This window comes from Diceros bicornis, chromosome 37 (assembly GCF_020826845.1).
Source record: "Diceros bicornis minor isolate mBicDic1 chromosome 37, mDicBic1.mat.cur, whole genome shotgun sequence".
In the NCBI taxonomy this organism is placed as follows: Eukaryota; Metazoa; Chordata; class Mammalia; order Perissodactyla; family Rhinocerotidae; genus Diceros; species Diceros bicornis.
The window spans coordinates 16,686,450-16,708,007 of record NC_080776.1 but is presented as its reverse complement, the minus strand read 5'-3'; the positions used below and the strand labels follow the sequence as shown (position 1 = coordinate 16,708,007).

At 35.9% G+C, this 21,558-nt stretch overlaps 1 protein-coding gene across 7 annotated transcripts in view; it reads right to left on the bottom strand.

Moving 5' to 3' along the window:
• Positions 1-524: 524 nt before the first annotated feature.
• Positions 525-21,558, bottom strand: part of AGFG1 (ArfGAP with FG repeats 1) — an 81,131-nt gene continuing 60,097 nt past the window's right edge. For 2 of the 7 annotated variants that reach the window (XM_058533131.1, XM_058533134.1), the window contains 6 exons: positions 21,209-21,389; positions 11,536-11,615; positions 11,232-11,324; positions 2,985-3,143; positions 1,938-2,029; positions 525-1,348 (listed from right to left, as the gene is read on the bottom strand). In XM_058533131.1, the coding sequence (XP_058389114.1) occupies positions 1,289-1,348; positions 1,938-2,029; positions 2,985-3,143; positions 11,232-11,324; positions 11,536-11,615; positions 21,209-21,389 (665 nt within the window). In that variant the 3' untranslated portion in view covers positions 525-1,288. Of the gene's footprint in view, positions 1,349-1,937; positions 2,030-2,984; positions 3,144-10,731; positions 10,992-11,231; positions 11,325-11,535; positions 11,616-21,208; positions 21,390-21,558 lie in introns of those variants that run through there. The other 5 variants (XM_058533132.1, XM_058533133.1, XM_058533135.1 and 2 more) reach the window with 5 other exon arrangements.

Genomic DNA, 21,558 nt, shown 5'->3' with positions numbered 1-21,558 from the left:
GGCATTACTGTACATAAATATTTAAACAAGTTCATTTGAATATTAACAAAAAGATATAACTAAACATTAGTATTGTTGCCTTTTTAAACAAAGTATTCTATAACTTTAGAGTAACACTGGGTTCCAGTTTCTTTCCCCCAGAAATGAACATAAACAAATGTCCTATCAATAATATCAGTTTGTCCAAACAAACGAGAAAAAAAAAAAAAAATGAGGTGCAATCACGTCACAGTTAATGCATGTCTGCTTCCAATACATTCAAAGACAATATTTAAAAAAAAAAAAATCAATAGTTAAAATAGGCCTTTTGCAGTCTGAGAATTCAAGACACTTAAAAAAATTTGTAAATACACATACATGCAAATTCTTCATATATACAAATTTTCACAAAATTAAGAAGTTGCAAAGAAATTAGAAGGATTACGGTGAGTCTGACAAGCTACATTTAAATGCTTTACCACTGACATATTCCTGAATAAAGCAGTCATAGTAGTTTTAATACATTTTCTACATGGCCTTTTATAAAATTTTTTCTTTTAGACATAAAAGTCACTAGACGTCTTCTGAAATTCTAATTTAAGAATTCAAGATGTTCTCAATTCACTACTCATATTTAAGGCCACTTTGGTAAAGGCATTGCAGCAAGAACACAAAAACAATAGCATATTTTCTAATATTTATTTTTTCACCTGCAAACTGTAGCAAAACATGATCAGCTTTATTATGCAGACAGGTAACCCTCTACATTTTTAAAGAATTTAGGCATGTATAAATAGAAGAGCTCTTTAGAAAGGAAAAATTCAAGAATGAATAAAACCTTCCAATTTTGACTTTGTAACTTTCCAGCAGCGATGGTTAAAATGATTTTAGGTCACTCATTCCAAGATATATGACAGCACCTTAAAAGTGGCTGATCTATTTCCCCAGTAACATTTCTCACATAACAATGTGTTAAAGTTACAAATACTGATATGCACAAATAGCTAATTTCTAAGAAAAATATGTACAGTACTGCAGCATAATGAATGTGGTATCTGCAATAACTTAATATTAGCCAATTTTTAATATACATGATACCGCTATCTTTTTCTGCCAATTCACAGGTTAAAAGTTGTTACTGGAGCCCTCTGTTTTGCACACATTACCTGGTGTTTAATACACAATGCAGGCTTTTTAAAGACTTCTCATGTTTAAAGCTAAGATCAGTGAAACAAGACAACAGTGCAAGAGGCGGAGAAACGTAATGTGACCACGTAAAAGTTCGTTCCAGTAAAGTGTCTATATAAGGCTATAAGAAAGGATTGGTTGATGAGCTTCCTGTTGGAAATTGTCCTGTTGGTGCACCAGTCTAAAGGAAAACATAAGACAAAACAAACAAATAAGAGTGGTGTGTAGAAAAGATGAAAATATTAAATAGTATTTAGATTAGGAAATATTTTATAACTATTGGCAATCATGTTTATTCATTATTGTTATTAGCAACAAACTATAATAAAACTATTAGGTGTCAGATACTGTGCTGTGCCTTTATATCCATTATTCCATATAATTCTCAGATTCTAAGAAGGGACTTGGCCCTAAAAAAAGTGTTTATGATTCAAACCAAATGTCTGATTCCAAGACCCCTTTTCATACTATTCGCTTAATCTACAGCCTCTCATAAGACGTTACTTTGACAAGAAAGCAGACAAGTTTCATGTTATAAAATAGCTTATTTACTGTCAATGCTTTGATTTGCAACTGATTAATGTAAGTCAAAAAAGGATCACACATGATGGCTGCCTCAATTCGTACAATCTTATGTTGTCATATTAGAATATGTCATATAAAATATTATAGAATACCAAACAGCATCTACGAGGAGTTAATCCTGCTTTTCCTAATTTGAAAATAACAAGCAACAACTTATAGAGTGCTTAAAATTGCATCTCACTCACCATAAAAGGATTACTAGATACTCCAGCGGCTGCAACTTGGCCAAAAGGAGTTACCACTGGCTTTGTCTGTCCAAATGCTGCAAAACCTGCACCTTGTTAAAACAGAACCACCAATTATAACCCGTACCTTTGAGAAACAATCTGATGCTTCTAAAGCCTCATAATGACTTTCAGAGAAATTCCTACCAGAGCAACAATAATAAAATATCAGTGTTAAATTGTTGGGTCTCATGCTCTTTCAAATACTAGAGACAAACTTCTGTGGCATGTCTTACAGAGCTTTCATGTAACTCTCCAGGAATGCTTAATTCCAGTTTGTCTCAGCTTTGTAAATTGCTGACATTCAAAGGATTTAATTAATAGATGAGCTTGTGCGAGCTATGTGAGAGGAACTAAGAGACAACACAATGGTTTCTATGTGAACATTACAGTATTCCCTAGGAAATATTTTATTTCCAAATTTTTATCTAACCATTGACTTTAGAAAAGAAAATATGTAATTGTAATTCAAGAATAATCTTCAAATCTATAAGCTTTGAACTTTAGCAAATGAGAGAAATGCGTTTAAAAAAATGGTCTCTTAAGAATCTTCCTGAAAACAATTAAGAAACTTTAAACACAATATATTTACCTATTTATATTACCAATATATATATGTATACACTTATACAAAATGGCACACCAACAACACTTCTGATGCAAAACAAACAAAAACACTCCAGGTCTATAAATTTACCTTTTAAAATCAAGAAATGTAATAGAACATGTAAGATAAATTAATGAGAAAGACACCAGAGATTCTGAGAAAAAAGGGGTACTCTTTAGAGTCTCTGATTTCTCCTAAATCTATAATCTGGTCACAAAAACTTACTAAATCACTCAACTTTCTGAGGCCCAAAGCATCAAAGGCTTTTATATTTGCATAGTAAACATTCAGCGGACAATGCTACAGCATTCTTTAGAGTAGTCTTTTTTGTCCAAACACATGTTATGATATATAAAGGACACCTGAAGTGGACTTACAGCTTGCCAAACGTCAGCTCTTACCATTGGGCTGTTGAGAAAAAGCTGTCTGCTGAGGGAAAGCTGCTTGAGCTGGGAAGGCAGGCTGCTGGAAGCTGCCACTAAAGCTGGTGGGAAGACTATAGGGAGCAGGAGTACCAAACCCCGCAGGCATGCTCATGGACGCAGTGCCAAAGGTCGCCGCTGACAGGAGAAAAGAAGGGCCAATCACTTGCACACACAAGAGCAGTTTTGTTTCTCATACTCAACATTATAGAGTATACATCATTTGCCTTGAAAAACATTAGGATGTACATTAAAGGCATTATAAATTCCAAAACTTCAACAAAGTCAGTGGTAAATTTTAGCGCTATACAGTTTGACATAATTTATAAAATGTTGTTCCCCTGAAACCCAATGACCAGAATGAAACTAATAAAGCTATCATTTGAAATCACAAGAAAATTTCTCAAAGTAACTATATAAAGTTCAAGTCTACTTTTTAAAGCCCATCATCATGCAATTCACATGTATATTAGTATACAGTTTTTAGCTTTGTTTTGCTATATACAGTAAAATAACCAAAAATTTAATTTTATCTATTAAATTGCCTACTATAATGTAATATGTGCATTCCTGGAAAAAAAAATTTAAAACCTCCGCAAAATAGTTCAGTAAAAATAACAAGATTTGGGGCCGGCCTGGTGGCGTAGCGGTTAAGAGTGTGTGCTCTGCTTCGGTGGCCCGGGGTTCACAGATTCGGATCCTGGGCGCGCACCGATGCACCGCTTGTCACGTCATGCTGTGGCACGGTCCCATATAAAGTAGAGAAAGATGAGCACGGATGTTAGCCCACGACCAATCTTCCTTAGAAAAAAAAGAGGAGGACTGGCATCGGATGTTAGCTCAGGGCTGATCTTCCTCACAGACACTCACAAAAAAAACAAGATTTATAGAAGAAACAGGGTTAGAGGAAGGCCTCTCAAAACCTATGCAGCTTTGTAACCAAGGCCAAAAAGGGGGGCAAAGAAGCTTAATAAAAACACTAACACAATAAAAGGACATGTTACAGTCCTAATAAATCAATTCCAAAAGAAATATATGGACTCCCATTCCTTTTTTGGAAGGTAAACGAAGACTGCTTTGGATAAAGGGTACAAGGAAGGTTAAGACTGCTGAGTTATAAAAATTAGGGTAAAATGCACAAAGATTGAAAAGGAAGTGAAATAAGCATTCTTAGAAGAGACAAAGGATGGAGGGTAAAGGAGCACTGTGTTCAATATTGCACTCCTCCATGGCTTGCCATGTCTAGCCACTATCACTTGGTGGGCAGAGCATTCACAGGTTGGAGAAATCTGTGTGTGAACTACCACTACATATGTGGCATGCAGCCATCATTCTCCCATTGGATATGAATTACAGTCATGCGCCACATAACGATGTTTCAGTCAACAACAGACTGCGTATGTAATGGTGGTCCCATAAGATTACTTCGACATAGCCTAGGTGTGTAGTAGGCTATAGTATCTAGGTTTGTGTAAGTACACTCTACGATCTTCGCACAACAACAAAATCGCCTAACGACACATTTCTCAGAACATATCCCCATCGTTAAGCGACACGTGACTGTACTTAGGAACTAATTCACAATACAGAAACACATGTAGTAGCAGGACAGTGTATTACCTATTGCTAGAAAAGATTAAAAACAGAATCTTCCAACTATATGTATGTTTTAAGTAAGGTCTCAGTGAAATGTTGCTTTTAACACAGAATACTAGTAATTACACAGTGAAATATTTTTAACATGATGCTAAAACATGATATTTCACTGAAATTCCTAATTTAAAAAAATTTGCCAGCTTGATCACTGATTCAAGGCACAGAAATTAATACTAAAAATGTTACACAGAATTATCTTTTATTAAAAAAAACTAAAATGTTATTGATGTTGCCCAAAGTAATCCTCATAATTCTAATGTTTATAACAATGCAATTTTCCTCAATGAACCTAATCAGAATGTCAAAATTTTTTTAATTACTTTTTTATTATTGATGAGAAAAAAGGGGAAACAAGCCACTGGGAAGCAAGTGAGTTAAAGAATAATAAGCACACTGCTAGGGAAACAGGAGGGTTTCATAACAGACAACAATGCACTGACATAACTTTGACAAACCACTTTTTAAGAAAGCACTAAAAAGCAAAACTTGGATACAGTTAAGCAAAAGTAAACTCCATGGAATAATGTGGTAAATGGTCTGGTATACTGAAAAGGTGTCACTCAAAGTACTATGAATTCAAACTCAAGAAAAATAATTGCAAAAGCTATTAACATTCTAATGTGACCACGGAGGTAAGCAATAATGCTTTCCAGCATTAAAACATAAACAACTACAAAATATTTTCATGTAACTTTAAATGTAATCCCAATGCCACACATCCATGCCCACTCCATTTTAAAACACGGAAAAAACTTAATTCCACATGCAGGGATCCAGAACACTAGCAGAAGCTTCCACAAGCAGGGAGACAAATTGCCACACAAATCTAGATATTAGTGGTGGCCACCTACCAAAATGAGCGTGAGGAAACACTTGAGAATGCATTGCTCCAGAAAGGCCTTATGGAAAGCCATAAAGAGACCAATGTCAATTAACTTATGGATAACTATTGTCAAATAAAAGTAAATTTGCTTCATTATAAAGCTCTAAAATTAGAATGTACTGTTACTAAGTGGGTAGCATAAGAATACATTATAAAAACACATCCACAAAGAGTTGTTTTATTTCGACTGTATTCATGACTCCATAATATTTACACTGTTTGAAATAAAGGGGAAATTAAAATAAATACCAAATTAAGAAACATTAATGAAATCTATTTTTTAAATAAACACTAACATTTTTTTCATGTGACAATACAAGCATATCCATAAAAAGACTCTGTAGGCCTCGAGTTACATCCAAAAATGCTATTCATAGGATCATCTAAAATGATTTAGCATCTAACTTGAGCATCGATGCAAGTCAAATCTTGGAGAGAGCACCTGAATAATGCTTGATTATTTTATTTACAACTCCATATATTAACTAAAAATACATAAAGACAACTCAAGTGAACTAATTAAGCATTATGAGAGGAAAATTATTCAGGTGAGCAGTACTTTCAACTTAAAATATAATGGCTGAAAAGAGAGAAAGGAAAAATGCTTCTTATGCAGATCTTACTCACCTGGCATGACTAAGGTCAAAGGTTACACATAAATAAATGTAATTAATAAAAAACAAATTTAGGTTGTTCCATACCAGAACCTTTTTATGGTTGTTTTAACCATCTGGAGTGAGACTGTTTCTAAAATATATGTCCATGCCTTTTAAATTAGCATACTAAACCAATTAAATTTCGGGAAACAGAGCAATTGAGAGATTGGAGTGGTTCTGAGTCTTAGCTCTGTCATTTTCTAACTATAGGAAATTACTTAAATTCTATTAAGCCTCAGTTTCCTCATTTGCAAATGGGAGTGGAGACAGGGATAATAACAGTACTTACTTTACAAAGAAGCTGTAAGAATTAAATGTAACAATGAATATTAAAAGTGCCGTATAGTTAATGTTCAAAGAATGTATTTTTCGTGATAACTTAAAAAGCCGTTTATTAAAGTGTGTTCTGAATTCAACAAAAGGTTAATTGAGGGGGAAGAGTTCTGTGATAAACAAGTTTGGTCACTTTATGTTTATCTCCTTTCTTAGAGCACATTAAAGGCTCTGAGAAGTCCTGCATTAATAATACTGGTTAAATTTTGTTTATCCCAGCATTTATCATACGTATTTGGGCATAGAACCCTCTTCCATGGACTACTGATAACAACATCTCAGGAGACCTGTTCTACAAACTACACTTTGGCAAAAACTATCTTTTAGTCAATAGCGACTGTTAACCAATATTAATTACTATACCTCAGTCTACAATAATGATGCCCTCCTAAGCTCCAGTCTTGGGCTGCTATACAAATTTTTTAGACTTTTTTTTAACAGCTTCTTGAGATATAACTCATATATCATACAATTTGTCCACTTAAAGTGTAGAGTTCAGTGTTTTTAAATATATTCACAGGATTATCCAACCATCATCACAATCTAATTTTGAAACATTTTTCATCCCTAAAAGAAATTCCATTCCCTATCAGCTGTCACTCTGCATTTCACCCCACCTACTTTCTGTCTCTATAAACTTGCCCATTCTGGATACATTATGTAAACAGAATCATATATTATATGCCATTTTGTGACTGGCTTCTTTTATTTAGCCTAATATTTTCAAGGTTAATCCATGTTTTAGCATGTATCAGTACTTCATTACGTTTTATTATCCAACAAATTCCACTGTATGGCTGTACCACATTTGGTTTATCCATTCGTCAGCTGGTGGACGTTTGGGTTGTTTCCACTTTTTGGCTGTTATGAATAATGCTGCTATGAACATTTGTGTACAAGTTTTTGTGTTGATGTATGCTTTCATTTCTCTTGGGTATATTCCTATAAGTGGAATTGCTAGGTCATATGGTACTCTATGTTTAACTTTTTGGGAAACTGCTTTCCAAAGGAGTTACACCATATTACATTCCCAATAGCAAAAGGTTTCTAATTTCCTCAATGCTTATTGTTGTCTCTTTTTGATTACAGCCATCCTAGTGGGTATGAAGTGATATCTCACTGTGGTTTTGATTTATATTTCCCTAATGACTAACAATGTTCAATATCTTTTCATGTGCTTACTGAGCATCTGTGAATCTTCTGTGAAGTAATGTCTATTCAAATCCTTTGCCCATTTTTTAACTGAGTTGTCTTGTTATCATTAAGTTGTAAGAGTCATTATATATTCTGGACACAATTATCAGATAAACGATTTAAAGTTTAATTTTTTTGTTGTGTTATTTTTTAAACTTTACTGTCTCTATTGGCTGGTAAAAGTGCTGACTGCAGATTATTAAATGTTAGAGATGCCCAAATATCCAAATACTACGAATAAATTGAGGGTGAGAATGTAGAGAGGAATAAATCACTTCTATAAACAAAATATGTCCTATGCAGTCCATGTAACTTTCTCTTTAGGTTTTTTACTTTGCTTTTCCTTATCCACACCCATCCCATTTTTGTATTAATCTTCATTTCCAGAATATACTAGATAGGTGAGGTGGCCCTACTGAGTATTTAGATATAAACAAGAAATAGCACATAATACTTATATGGTATGTGTTTCATCAATGCAAAAATAAATTATAAATATGGAGGCTTTAAGTTGTACTGGAATGAAAATAGTGCTGGTTTAGAAGAGTTATAGGTACTAATATTAGATTAGTCACTAATTAATTTGGACCCTTGAGGCAAATCCATCAAACTGGTTTCCACCTAGGTAATAAAATAAGGCTCTATATTCCTTTAAGTCTATCTTTTTGGGAGAAAAAAATCTTTAAAATCATCCATTCATTCATTAAAAAGAATGTCAGGAAATAAAGGTTATTTGTTCAGTGGCAAAGGAGATATTTAAGAGTTATAAGAGAATTTCCTAAAAATTAAAAATTATATTAACTCTATTAACTAGATTTAAGGGCTCAAGGCCTGAGAAAAAAAGAATGTTAAATATTTTATAGAATCCTAAAATAAAAAAGGTCTTAGGACATATTGGCTAATCTCCTAATGAAGGCTTCTATGTAACATAAAGCCCCAAAGCTTTGTAAATGCAAAAAAAAAAAAATTATAAAAATGTGTATTTTAAGAATTTAAGAAATATATCAGTAAAACTTCTTAAATTTCACATAGAACTATTATGCAATACCCTCTTCCAAAACCTACCTCAAATGGAATTTAATACTATTAAGACATTTGAAAGAAACAAAAAATACTTCCTAAAGAACTAATATTAATTTTCATGGTATAAAACATTAGAAATTCCTAAGCATAATGTATCTGTCAAAGAATTGTTTATATTTCAGCTTCAATAGGAACATATGCAGTTAACATTTACTTTGATTTAGTCTATTCAATAACTAATAAAGGTGACCAATGTGCTAAATTCAAAATGGTTTATAATCAAAAAATTTTACCCTGAAACAAAAATCTATGGACATAGTAGATTTACCTCTCAATAAATTTTGTTTAGGCTAAAATTAAAATTACTTTATATCATCTGAACATATGCTGTATTATTCTACATCCTATGTAGAACCTTAACTTTAAAGGACTTTCACACTCTAAATAAAATAAGCAAAAAAGCCCTTAACTCTAATGACAGAAACAACTCAGAAGTACAGTCATGAAAGGAAATAACAGGAAAGATTTACCAAGTATATATGATAATGCAAAGACCACGCACAGTGATCTGCATCATCTAATTCTCTCAAAACCCTGCCAGTCAGAGGATACTGTTCACATTCTACAGAGAAGGACAACAATAAGGCTCAGAGAAGTTAGATCAACACAACCTCAGTTAAGGTGTAATTTGAGTTTCCATTCTTCAGTTGTTAAATGGGGTCATAACAGCGATAAACATCTCAACAGGATCTTGTAAATAACTTGAAACACGTAACAAATGTTAGTACGTATCTCTTTCATCTTGACTTCACTCAAAAAAACAATATACAAAAAGCTTTCTTTGGATCACCTAGCAAGTAAATACACAAGTCTGGCTGTACCCAAAACACATTCACTAAATTTTTCTGAGCCTTAGTTCCCTCAGCTGTCAAAGAGTAATTAAAACATTTATTTGATGAGAGCTAAGAGGATTAAATGAGACAATGTACAAAAACCCACGTGTCATGAGACATTTTACAAATTCATTCCACCAAGCTGAAATAATATACTAAGAAACAGAAATACTGCATATATCACAACTGATGAATAATATATTTTTGTCCAAAACACAATAGAAATTTAAAACAATCATTAAGTAGGTATACTCAGTTAAAACCATTTTTTAAAAATTATCTGTGAAGTTCAAATACTTATTAAACATCTATTACGTGACATACCAACAAATTATAACTGAAGACATTTATGTGAAAAGCAAAATTATAATTCAAACTCCTAATAACACAATTCTTAATCCTGCCAATGACAGAGATTCACTAATAATTACTAACTCTTAATGGTGCAAATTTAATTGCAATGTTACAAAGCACCTTACTCTCGCAAGATTTCACATCAACATATGCTTTAACTGGAGTTTAGGCTTTAGTTCTAAAATTATTGGGACACATACACATAAACAAAGCTGGCAAACTCTAGATTTAATGGGCATTGTGCCACACCACATGTACTTGCTGACACTCCGAGGTATTGGCAGATAGCTCTGGTGTTCAGGGTAATAAAACAAAAATCAGACAGGTATAATACAAGAAAGATACCACTGGCTGGCAGCATGAACCACAAAGAAAAAAAAAGGAGGGATAAAGAGGACTAAGAAAAAAAAATTATCAAAAGAGAAAATATTCGGGCTGGCCCGGTGGCACAAGCGGTTAAGTGCACGCGCTCCACTGCGGCGGCCCGGGGTTCACCGGTTCGGATCCCGGGCGTGCGCCGATGCACCGCTTGTCAAGCCGTGCTGTGGTGGCGTCCCATATAAAGTGGAGGAAGATGGGCATGGACGTTAGCCCAGGGCTAGTCTTCCTCAGCAAAAAGAGGAGGATTGGCAGATGTTAGCTCAGGGCTGATCTTCCTCACAAAAAAAAAAAAGAGAGAGAGAAAATATTCAAATATTATTCCCATAATTTAAAAAATGTTAACACTCTTTAAAAAGAGATATGCACTAGAAAAAGACCTAATTATTAAGACCTCATGTAACAAAGTCCATTCATCCCTTGCAATCTCATGAAGAACAAAAAAACAAAACAAAATTTCTCATAAATTTTTTCTATTAAGGTTGAATGAGTTATAACCAGTAATTCTGAAACCAGACACCCAGGAAGTCAGAATTCCTGTGTTCAAGTACCATCTCTGCCATAAACCAGCTGTGTGGCTCAAGGAAGTTTCATCTCCATGCCCGGGCTTCCTCACCTGAAAAATGAAAGCTTTCACTGGGACACTAGACAACTTTCAACGTCCCTCTCAAATATTGAAGTCTGGAATTTTATACACTTTCAGTCAGTACTTGTCTTTATGCATAAACTCTTCCATCCATTTCCCATTCACTTCAGTAAGAAAGAAACCTTATTTTCTGATATTCTGCACATGGTATCTTTGTAATAAATGCTTTTCCCAAAGTTTACTGTTCTGTAATATATCTTTATTTCTTACCTGTTGCTCCTCTGGCATTGGTCTGAAATGGATTTGTAGAAGATGCCACAGAAGGACCAGCAGCAGCAACAAATGGATTTGTGGAAGGTGTAGCTTTAAAACATTATAAAATACACTATAAAATCCTAGTACATTTGTATTCAATAATTTAAAGTATTTATTTACATATTTATGAAGATAGATAACTAGAGCTTTCTGATAATAAATCGCTGCTTTGACTGTCTTCTGGTACCCCTAAGCAAATGCTTTACAATGTACATTTGGGCTCTTTATAAAAACCAGTATATATACCAGAAACACATACCTCCAAATGGAGCAGGCACACTTGAAGAAGCAGGCTGTGTTTGTGCAGAAGCACCCACTGGCACTGTTCCAAAAACATTGCTAAAAACAAACATTGAAAGAGTTTATATAGAGAAAAGCAGAAGTAATCTATTTACAGGGTGGCCATAAAACGTGGAAAAAGAAAATTATGAACATTCATACATCACAGCAGTTCTCACACTTTAAGTCTCAGGACTCGTTTACATTCTGAAAAATTATTAAGAACCCCCAAGAGCCATTGTTTAAATGTGCTATATTTATCGATACACATAGTACAGAAATTTTTAAAAATTTTATTCGTTTAAAAATAATAAAGCAATCATTATATGCTAACATAAGCAGCATTTTTATGACAAATAACTTTATTTCCCAAAATAAAAGGAACTTAATGAGAAGAGTAAACACTGATATTTTTGCAAATCCCTTTAATGGCTGGCTTAACAGAAGATCAATCTGTTGTGGTATGTTATTTAGGTTGAAGTATATGAAGAAAAATGGGCTTCACAGAGATACATAGTTGAACAAAATAGGAGTATTTTAATAGATTTTTCAGATAATTGTGGATGTTTTCTTAGATATCATACCAAAAACAACAGTGACAGTTTCCTAAAGGTTGGGTGCAATATGGAATTTTAAACCATATCAATAAACTTTTTGTACTCTATTACAGTAACATCTACTAGTCTATCTTGCACTTTAAGTGAATCTTTTACTGATTTTATATCATTTGGAAAATACTTGATGCCAAGCTTCCAAATGTCAACAGATTTCTTTACACAAAATCAAAAAATCACATTCATTAATATCACCATCCATCTCATCAGAAAACTAATGGGAAGCTGTCAAGCTCATGGTGGGATCAATGAATTTTCCAAAATTCTAATAACTGCTTGAAAGCATGAATATTTTCAGTTATTTTCCTTAAGGTGACAGAATTAAATATTTCATTTTTGAGAAAATATCTGCAAAATATCCAAATATCTATCAGTCATACTTTCAAGGAAAAAAGGTGTTCCATAAAACAAGTGGCTGGTTCATTCCACAACTCAAACAACCACACAAGATGAATTACCTCAAGACAGCCATCACACTTCAATATGCAGCAGAACTACTTGATGTATACCTCACTTCAACACAGAGAAAATTAAGAAGACATATACTTAAGGGTCAAGATTTAATAAAATTATATTTTCTTACTGCTTCATGAAGAATATTCATAAGAAAAACTGAATGTGTGGTGGTAGCAAATATAATGACTCATATAGATGGCTACTGGTACAGTTTGGTGCCATGGCCTTAATTCGTGCTAAGGCACCAGGCAAGTTTTCCCTGCCATTATTTTTGCACCATCAATAAAAATGTCAACTAGTAAAAACACAAATAAACCTCTCAGAATTACTATGAATACAGTTTTAACCTCATGGACCCCTTGGGTCTCAGGTACTCCAAACGTTCCACAGACCACACTCTGTGGACCATGATATACAATAATGCAATACCAATAAACAATTTGTTTTGTATACCTGTCTATGTTTCCAGACTTGATGGCAACCTTGTTATAGTCCACTATTATATATGTCTAACGTAGACAATATTAATAAAGCAAAAAATACACAAATACTTTAAATTTTACTCTTTGGCTTCAATTTTTTCCATCTGGCATACAGAAAATTTATTAGTGGAGAGCCCAAGTAGTTAGTGCTACAATCCCACCATTTCTGTCTAGAAAAGGTGCAAAAGGGAAATAAAAAGCTACTAGGAAAACAGAAGAAAGAAGAGACAACCTGCAGGAACAGAAAACAAAGAGATGGATAAAACATTGTACCGGTTAAGTCACCTGTACTTCTAGGTCTGTTTCCTTAATTCTTAAAATGAAGAAGTCCTAACTAAAAGAGATTTTAAAGATCTAATGTTGTTAAAATGCATTAGACTTCCTGCTGCCAAGTATTCCTTTACACCAGATATACTGGAACACAGTAACAGATATGTCTATCTGTAAATACCAGTATGATGCTGAAGAGATATAGAATTGGTGTTGGGTTCTGGTGCAAACATTTCTAAAAATGTTTATTTACAACTAAGGCTACAACATGTTACTTTCAGTATTTAGCCTTCATGACTGAAAACCGTACCTTAAAAGTATATAATTTGCAGGAGTGACGTCAGCAACATGGTGGAGTGAGCTTTCCCCTTTAGACTCACCCCCTACTCCAAGATACAACAAAAAGGACATTCATATACCAACAGAGGACATTCACACAACACAAAAGACGTCCGAGAGACCTATGCAGTCTTACATCTGAAGGTGGAGGTGTGGTACCACCAGAGGAAGTGGAAGGAGGTAAGGAAAACTCTCCTCCCCCAACCAAAGAGACCCTGGGACCAGGACCGTGCTACTCTCTAAGAGAGAGGGAGGAGGGGCAGCCCTCCACGGGAAAACCATCAGTCTCCAAGCTGTCTCACAGCCTGTGGGAAATTCCCACATGGAGGGGACTGAACTGTTGCAGAGGTGCCTTCATCAAGCTAGCACCCAAGGGAAGCAGATAGCAAGGACAGAATGAGAAGCCCCTGGGATTGGGCAGGCGAAAGAAAGAGCCTCCCCTCCAGGACCGTGCAGCTCAGAGAGAAGAGGGAGGGGCAGCCCTCCACGGGAAAACTGTCGCTCTCCAAGTTCTCTCACAGCCTGTGGGAAATTCCCATATGGAGGGGACTGAACTGTTGCACGGGTGCCTTCATCAAGCTAGCACTCCAGGAGAGCAGATAGCGAGGGAAGAATAAGAAGCCCTTGGCATCGAGCAGGTGAAAGAAAGAGCCCCTCCCCTCCAAGACTGCGTAGCTCTGAGAGAGAGAAGAGGGAGGGGCGGCCCTCTGCAGGAAAACTGTCATGCTCCAAGTTCTCTCACAGCCTGTGGGAAATTCCACAGAGAGGGGACTGAACTGTTGCAGAGGAGCCTTCATCAAGCTAGCATCCCAGGAGAGCAGATAGTGAGGGAAAAGCGAGAAGCACCCAGGATTGGGTAGGCGAAAGAAAGAGCCCCTCCCGTCACCTGCAGTACCAGCACAACCAGTCAGCCAGAGCGTCCACAGACTGCGGCAGGCTCAGAATACACAGCTCTTGACCCCCACCCAGTGGCAGCAGGTGGAAGCTGCAACCAGATATTTTCAACATGAGGAAAAATAAGCCCAGGCCCTCAAGCAGTATGCAAAAATATATTAAATCTCCAGACCAAAAGGAAAATGACAAGCACCCAGAAATCCAGCCAGAAGGCACAGAAATTTACAACCTAAATGACAGAATTCAAAATAGCTATCATAAAAAAGCTCAATGAACTACAAGAAAATACAGATAGACAATTCAATGAAATCAGGAACTTCTTCACAAAAGAGATTGAAATTATGAAGAAAAACCAATCACAAGTGTTGGAGATGAAAAACATAATGGAGTAGATAAAGAAAAATCTGGAATCTTTAAAGAACAGAGCTGACAACATGGAGGAAAGAATTAGTAATATTGAGGAAAGGAATAGAGAAAGACTCCAGATGGAGAAGAACAGAGAACTAAGACTAAAAAGAAATGAAGAAATACTCCGAGAAATATCCGACTCAATTAGGAAATGCAACATAAGGATTATACGTATGTCAGAGGGAGAAGAGAGGGAAAAAGGAGCAGAGAGCTTGTTCAAAGAAATAATACCTGAGAACTTCCCAAACCTGGGGAAGGAGCTGTGAATATGAATGAAATCCATAGATCTAAATATATTAACATGAAAAGACCCTCTCCAAGGCATATAGTGGTAAAGCTGGCAAAAGTCAACAGTAAAGAAAAAATATTAAGGGCAGCAAGATAAAAAAATATAACACACAAATGAATTCCTATCAGACTCTCAGCCAATTTCTCGGCAGAAACTTTACAGGCTAGGAGAGAGTGGAATGATATATTCAAAATTCTGAAAGACAAAAACTTTCAGCCAAGAATACTCTACCCAGTTAAAATATCCTTCAGATATGATGGAGAAATAATAACTGTCAGAGATAAACAAAAGTTAAGGGAGTTCACTGCCACAAGACTCCAACTAGAAGAAATGCTCAAGAAGGCCCTCATGCCTGAAAAAAAGAGAGAAAGGGGATACAAAACTTTCAGCAAGGAGAAAAACAGGTACACAAAATCAGAAAAATTACAGCTCTCTATCAGAATAGGTTAGCAAACACTTGATTATAACATCAACGATTAAAGGAAGAAAACACCAAAAATAAATATAACCTCATCACTTTAAGCACTCACAACACAAAATGGAATAAGTTGCGAGAATAATAACTCAGAAGGGGAAGAGGAAAGGGATGGAATCAACTTAGTCTAAGGAAACAAGAGGCCATCAGAAAATGGACTGTATCATCTACGAGATTTTTTATACAAACGTCATGGTAACCAGTAAACAAATAATCATAACAGAGACACATACGATAAATAAAGAGAAATCTAGGAACACCATCATATAGAACCACCAAACTGAATTGGTAGCCCAAAACACACAGGACGAGAAACAAAGGAAATGCAAAAGAACCAGAAAATGAGCGACAAAATAGCAACATTAAGCCCTCATATATCAATAATCACTCTAAATGTAAACAGACTGAATTCTCCAATCAAAAGACACAGAGTGGTGGGATGGATTAAAAAACAAGATCCAACAATATGCTGCCTCCAGGAAACACATCTCAGCTCTAAAGACAAACTCAGGCTCAGAGTGAAAGGACGGAAGACAATAGTCCAAACTAATGGCAAAGAAAAGAAAGCAGGTGTTACCATACTTTTATCAGACAAATATAAATAATATAAATATATATAAATAAATACATATAAATATTTTTAAAAGCATATATAATGATAAAAACTTACAGGAACTATTAACAAACCTAAAAGGAGATATTAACAACAATACAATAATAGTAGGGGATCTTAACACGCCGCTTAACATCAATGGATAGAGCATCCGGACAGAAAGTCAATGAGGAAATAGCGGACTTAAACGAAAAACCAGACGAGATAGGCTTAATAGATATATAGAGAGCACTCCATCCAAACACAGCAGATTACACATTCTTCTCAAGCATGCATGCAACATTCTCAAGGATAGACCATATGTTGGGAAACAAGGCAAGCCTCTATAAATTTAAGGAGATTGAAATCATAACAAGCATCTTTTCTGACCATAATGCTATGAAACTGGAGGGGGCCGGCCTCATGGCTTGGCAGTTGGGTGCGCGCGACCCGCTGTTGGCGGTCCAGGTTCAGGTCCTGGGCACGCACTGGCACGTCGCTTCTCCAGCCATGCTGGGGCCGCATCCCACATGCAGCAGCTAGAAGGATGTGCAGCTATGACATACAACTATCTACCGGGGCTTTGGGGGAAAAAATAAATAAATAAATAAAATTAAAAAAAAAAAATGCTATGAAACTGGAAATCAACTACAAAAAAATAATGGGAAAGTGACAAAGATCTGGAGACTAAACAACATGCTAACGAACAACCAATGGATCACTGAAGAAATTAAAGGAGAAATCAAAAAATGTCTGGAGACAAATGAAAATACACCATACCAACTCATATGGGACGCAGCTAAAGCAGTCCTGAGAGGGAAACTCATAGCAATACAGTCCAACTTAAGAAAGAAGAAAAATCCCCAATAACCAACCTTAAACTATACCTAATAGAATTAGAAAAAGAACAACAAACAAAGCCCAAAGTCAGCAGAAGGAGGGAAATAATAAAAATTAGAGCAGAAATAAATGAAATTGAGACCAAAAAACAGTAGAAAGGATCAATGAAACAAAGAGCTGGTTCTTTGAGAAGATAAACAAAATTGACAAACCCTTAGCCAGACTTACAAAAAAAAAAAAGACAGAAGGCTCAAATAAATAAAATTAGAAATGAAAGAGGAGAAATTACAATGTACACCACAGAAATACAAAGGATTATAAGAGCATACTACGAAAAACTATATTCCAACAAAGTGGACAATCCAGAAGACATGGATAAATTCATAGACTCATACAACCTCCCAAAACTGAATCAACAAGAAATAGAGAATCTGAACAGAACAATCACAAGTAAAGAGATTTAAACAGTAATCAAAAAGCTCCCAGGGGCTGGCCCAGTGGCGCAAGCGGTTAAGTGCGAGCGCTCCACTGTGGCAACCCGGGGTTCGCCGGTTCAGATCCCAGGCGTGCACTGACACACTGCTTGGCAAGCCATGCTGTGGTGGTGTCCCATATAAAGTGGAGGAAGATGGCACAGATGTTAGCCCAGGGCCAGTCTTCCTCAGCAAAAAGAGGATTGGCAGATGTTAGCTCAGGGCTGATCTTCCTCACACACACAAAAAAACCTCCCAAAAAATAAAAGTCCAAGACCAGATGGCTTCTCTGCAGAATTTTAGCAAACATTCAAAGATTTAACACCTATCCTTCTCAAACTATTCCAAAAAATGCAGGAAGATGGAACACTTCCTAACACATTCTATGAGGCCAACATCACCATGACACCAAAGCCAGACAAGGACAATACAAAGAAGAAAAATTACAGGCCAACACCACTGATGAACATAGATGCAAAAATCCTCAACAAAATATTGGCAAACCGAATGCAGCAATACATCAAAAAGATCATACACCATGATCAAGCGGGATTTATACCAGGGACACAGGGATGGTTCAACATCCGCAAATCAATCAATGTGATATACCACATTAACAAAACGAGGAATAAAAACCACATGATCATCTCAATAGATGCAGAGAAGCCATCAGACAAGTTACAACATCCATTTGTGATAAAAACTCTCAACAAAATGGGTACAGAAGGAAATTACCTCAACATAATAAAGGTCGTATATGAAAAACCGATAGCCAACATCATAGTCAACGGGGAAAAACCGAAAGCCATTCCTCTGAGAACAGGAACAAGACAAGGGTGCCCACTCTCGCCACTCTTATTCAACATAGTACTGGAGGTGTTGGCCAGAGCAATTAGGCAAGAAAAAGGAATAAAAGGAATCCAAATATGCAATGAACAAGTGAAACTCTCGCTGTTTGCAGATGACATGATTTTATACATATAGAAAATCCTAAAGAATCCATTGGAAAACTACTAGAAATAATCAATAACTACAGCAAAGTTGCAGGGTACAAAATCAACTTACAAAATTCAGTTGCATTTCTATACTCTAATAATGAACTAACAGAAAGAGAACTGAAGAAGACAATCCCACTTACAATTGCAACAAAAAGAATAAAATATCTAGGAATATGTTTAACCAAGGAGGTGAAGGACATATACAATGAAAACTATAAGACATTATTGAAAGAAATCGATGATGACATAAAGAAATGCAAAGCTATCCAACGCACATGGATTGGAAGAATAAACAGCTAAAATGTCCATACTACCTAAAGCAACCTACAGATTCAATGCAATCCCAATCAGAATCCCAATGACATTCTTCATGGAAATAGAACAAAGAATACTAAAATTCATATGGGGCAAAAAAAACCCCGGAACAGCTAAAGCAATCCTGAGAAAAAAGAACACAGCCAGAGGCATCACAATCCCTGACTTCAAAATATACTACAAAGCTATAATAATTAAAATAGCAAGGTACTGGTACAAAAACTGACACACAGATCAATGGAACAGCAAGGAAAGCCCAGAAATAAAACCACACATCTACGGACACCTACTCTTTGACAAAGAGGCTAGGAACATACAATGGAGAAAGGAAAGTCTCTTCAATAAATGGTGCTGGGAAAACTGGTCAGCCACATGCAAAAGAATGAAAGTAGACCACCTTCTTTCGCCATACACAAAAATTAATTCAAAGTGAATCAAAGACTTGAAGGTAAAAGACCTGAAACTATAAAACACCTGGGAGAAAATATAGGCAGTACACTCTTTGACATTGGTCATAGAGGGATCTTTTCAAATTCCATGTCTACATGGACAAGGGAAACAAAAGAAAAAATAAACAAGTGGGACTTCATCAGACTAAAGAGCTTCTGCAAGGCAAATGAAACCAGAATCAAAATGAAAAGACAACCCACCAGCTGGGAGAAAGTATTTGCAAAGCATATACGCCACAAGGGGTTAATCTCCGTAATACATAAAGAAGTCACACAACTGAACGACAAAAAAAACAAACAACCCAATCAAAAACTGGGCAGAGGATATGAACAGACATTTTTCCAAGGAAGATACACAGATGGCCAATAGGCACATGAAAAGATGTTCAACATCACTAATCATAAGGGAAATGCAAATCAAAACAGCACCAAGATATCACCTTACACCCATCAGAATGGCTATAATCACTAAGACAAAAAATAACAAATGTTGGAGAGGTTGTGGAGAAAAGGGAACCCTCATTCACTGCTGGTAGGAATACAAACTGCTTCAGCCTCTATGGAAAACAGTATGGGAGATTCCTCAAAAAATTAAAAATAGAAATACCTTTATGATCCAGCTATCCCACTACTGGGTATTATTTTTTTTTTGAGGAAGATCAGCCCTGAGCTAACATCCATGCTAATCCTCCTCTTTTTGCTGCGGAAGACTGGCTCTGAGCTAACATCTATTGCCAATCCTCCTCCTTTTTTTTACCCCCAAAGCCCCAGTAGATAGTTGTATGTCATAGTTGCACATCCTTCTAGTTGCTGTATGTGGGACTCGGCCTCAGCACGGCCGGAGAAGCAGTGAAGCGGTGCGTCGGCGTGCGCCTGGGATCCAAATCCAGGCCGCCAGTAGCGGAGCACGCGCACTTAACCGCTAATCCATGGGGCCGGCCCCCACTACTGGGTATTTATCCAAAGAACCTGAAATTAACAATCCAAAAAGGCTTATGCACCCCTATGTTCATTGCAGCATTACTCATTATAGCCAAGAAGTGGAAACAACCCAAGTGTCCCTGGACTGATGATTGGATAAAGAAGATGTAGTATATATACATATATATACAATGGAATACTACCCAGCCATAAAAAAAAAGACAAAATCGTCCAATTTGCAACAACATGGATGGACCTGGAGGGTATCATGTTAAGCCAGACAGAGAAAGACAAACACCGCATGATTTCACTCATACGTGGAAGATAAACTAACACACGGACAGAGAGAACAGTCTGGTGGTTACCAGAGGGAAAGGGGTTGGGAGGTGGGCACAAAGGGTGAAGGTAGGCATTTATATGGTGACTGACAAACAGTAATGTACAACTAAAATTTCACAATGTTATAAACTATTACAACACCAATAAAACAAATCAAAAAAAATTTTTTTAAATAATAAGTATAATTTGCTAAATGGATTCTCTGCCGAGTATAATTAAATCTGTACATAACTGTCCATTTGGAGATATGAATATATTCTTAATTACATTTTGGTGTTTCAAGAAAGAAAAGTAGCAAAACGTTTGCTTAAAAAATTATGGCAATTATTCAAGGTATATTCTGTTAATTAGCAAATTAAACTCAGTTTCCTCAAATTTATAAAAATATTCGATAATTTAAAAATTATACCCCAAAACATCATTTAACAACATTATTACTCAGAGTTGAAAAAAAGATTAAATAAGATAAAACATGAAGCAAGAACACTAAGACAGGTACCTGCTAGCATTACTTGTGGAAGTATATGCATTACTGGAGGTGGCTGCAGAGCTGAAAACGCTGTCTAATTCAGCCAGGGCTGCATACTTGTCTGAAGATGCACTCGACTGACTGGGAACTGAAACCACAGAACCAACAGGAGCTTTACCTGTGGTCCCAAAGCCACTCCCCTGATCACCACCTAGGAACAAACAAACACAAATTACACCAAAAATTTAAAGTTATACATTCAACTTATCAACCGCATTTGTCATGAAACACATGTAAAATTAATACTGATTTGGAGCTAAGCAAATAAATGAATAGGATTCTAGAGTTTTACCTAATAAACAATCTAGAAAATATTGGAC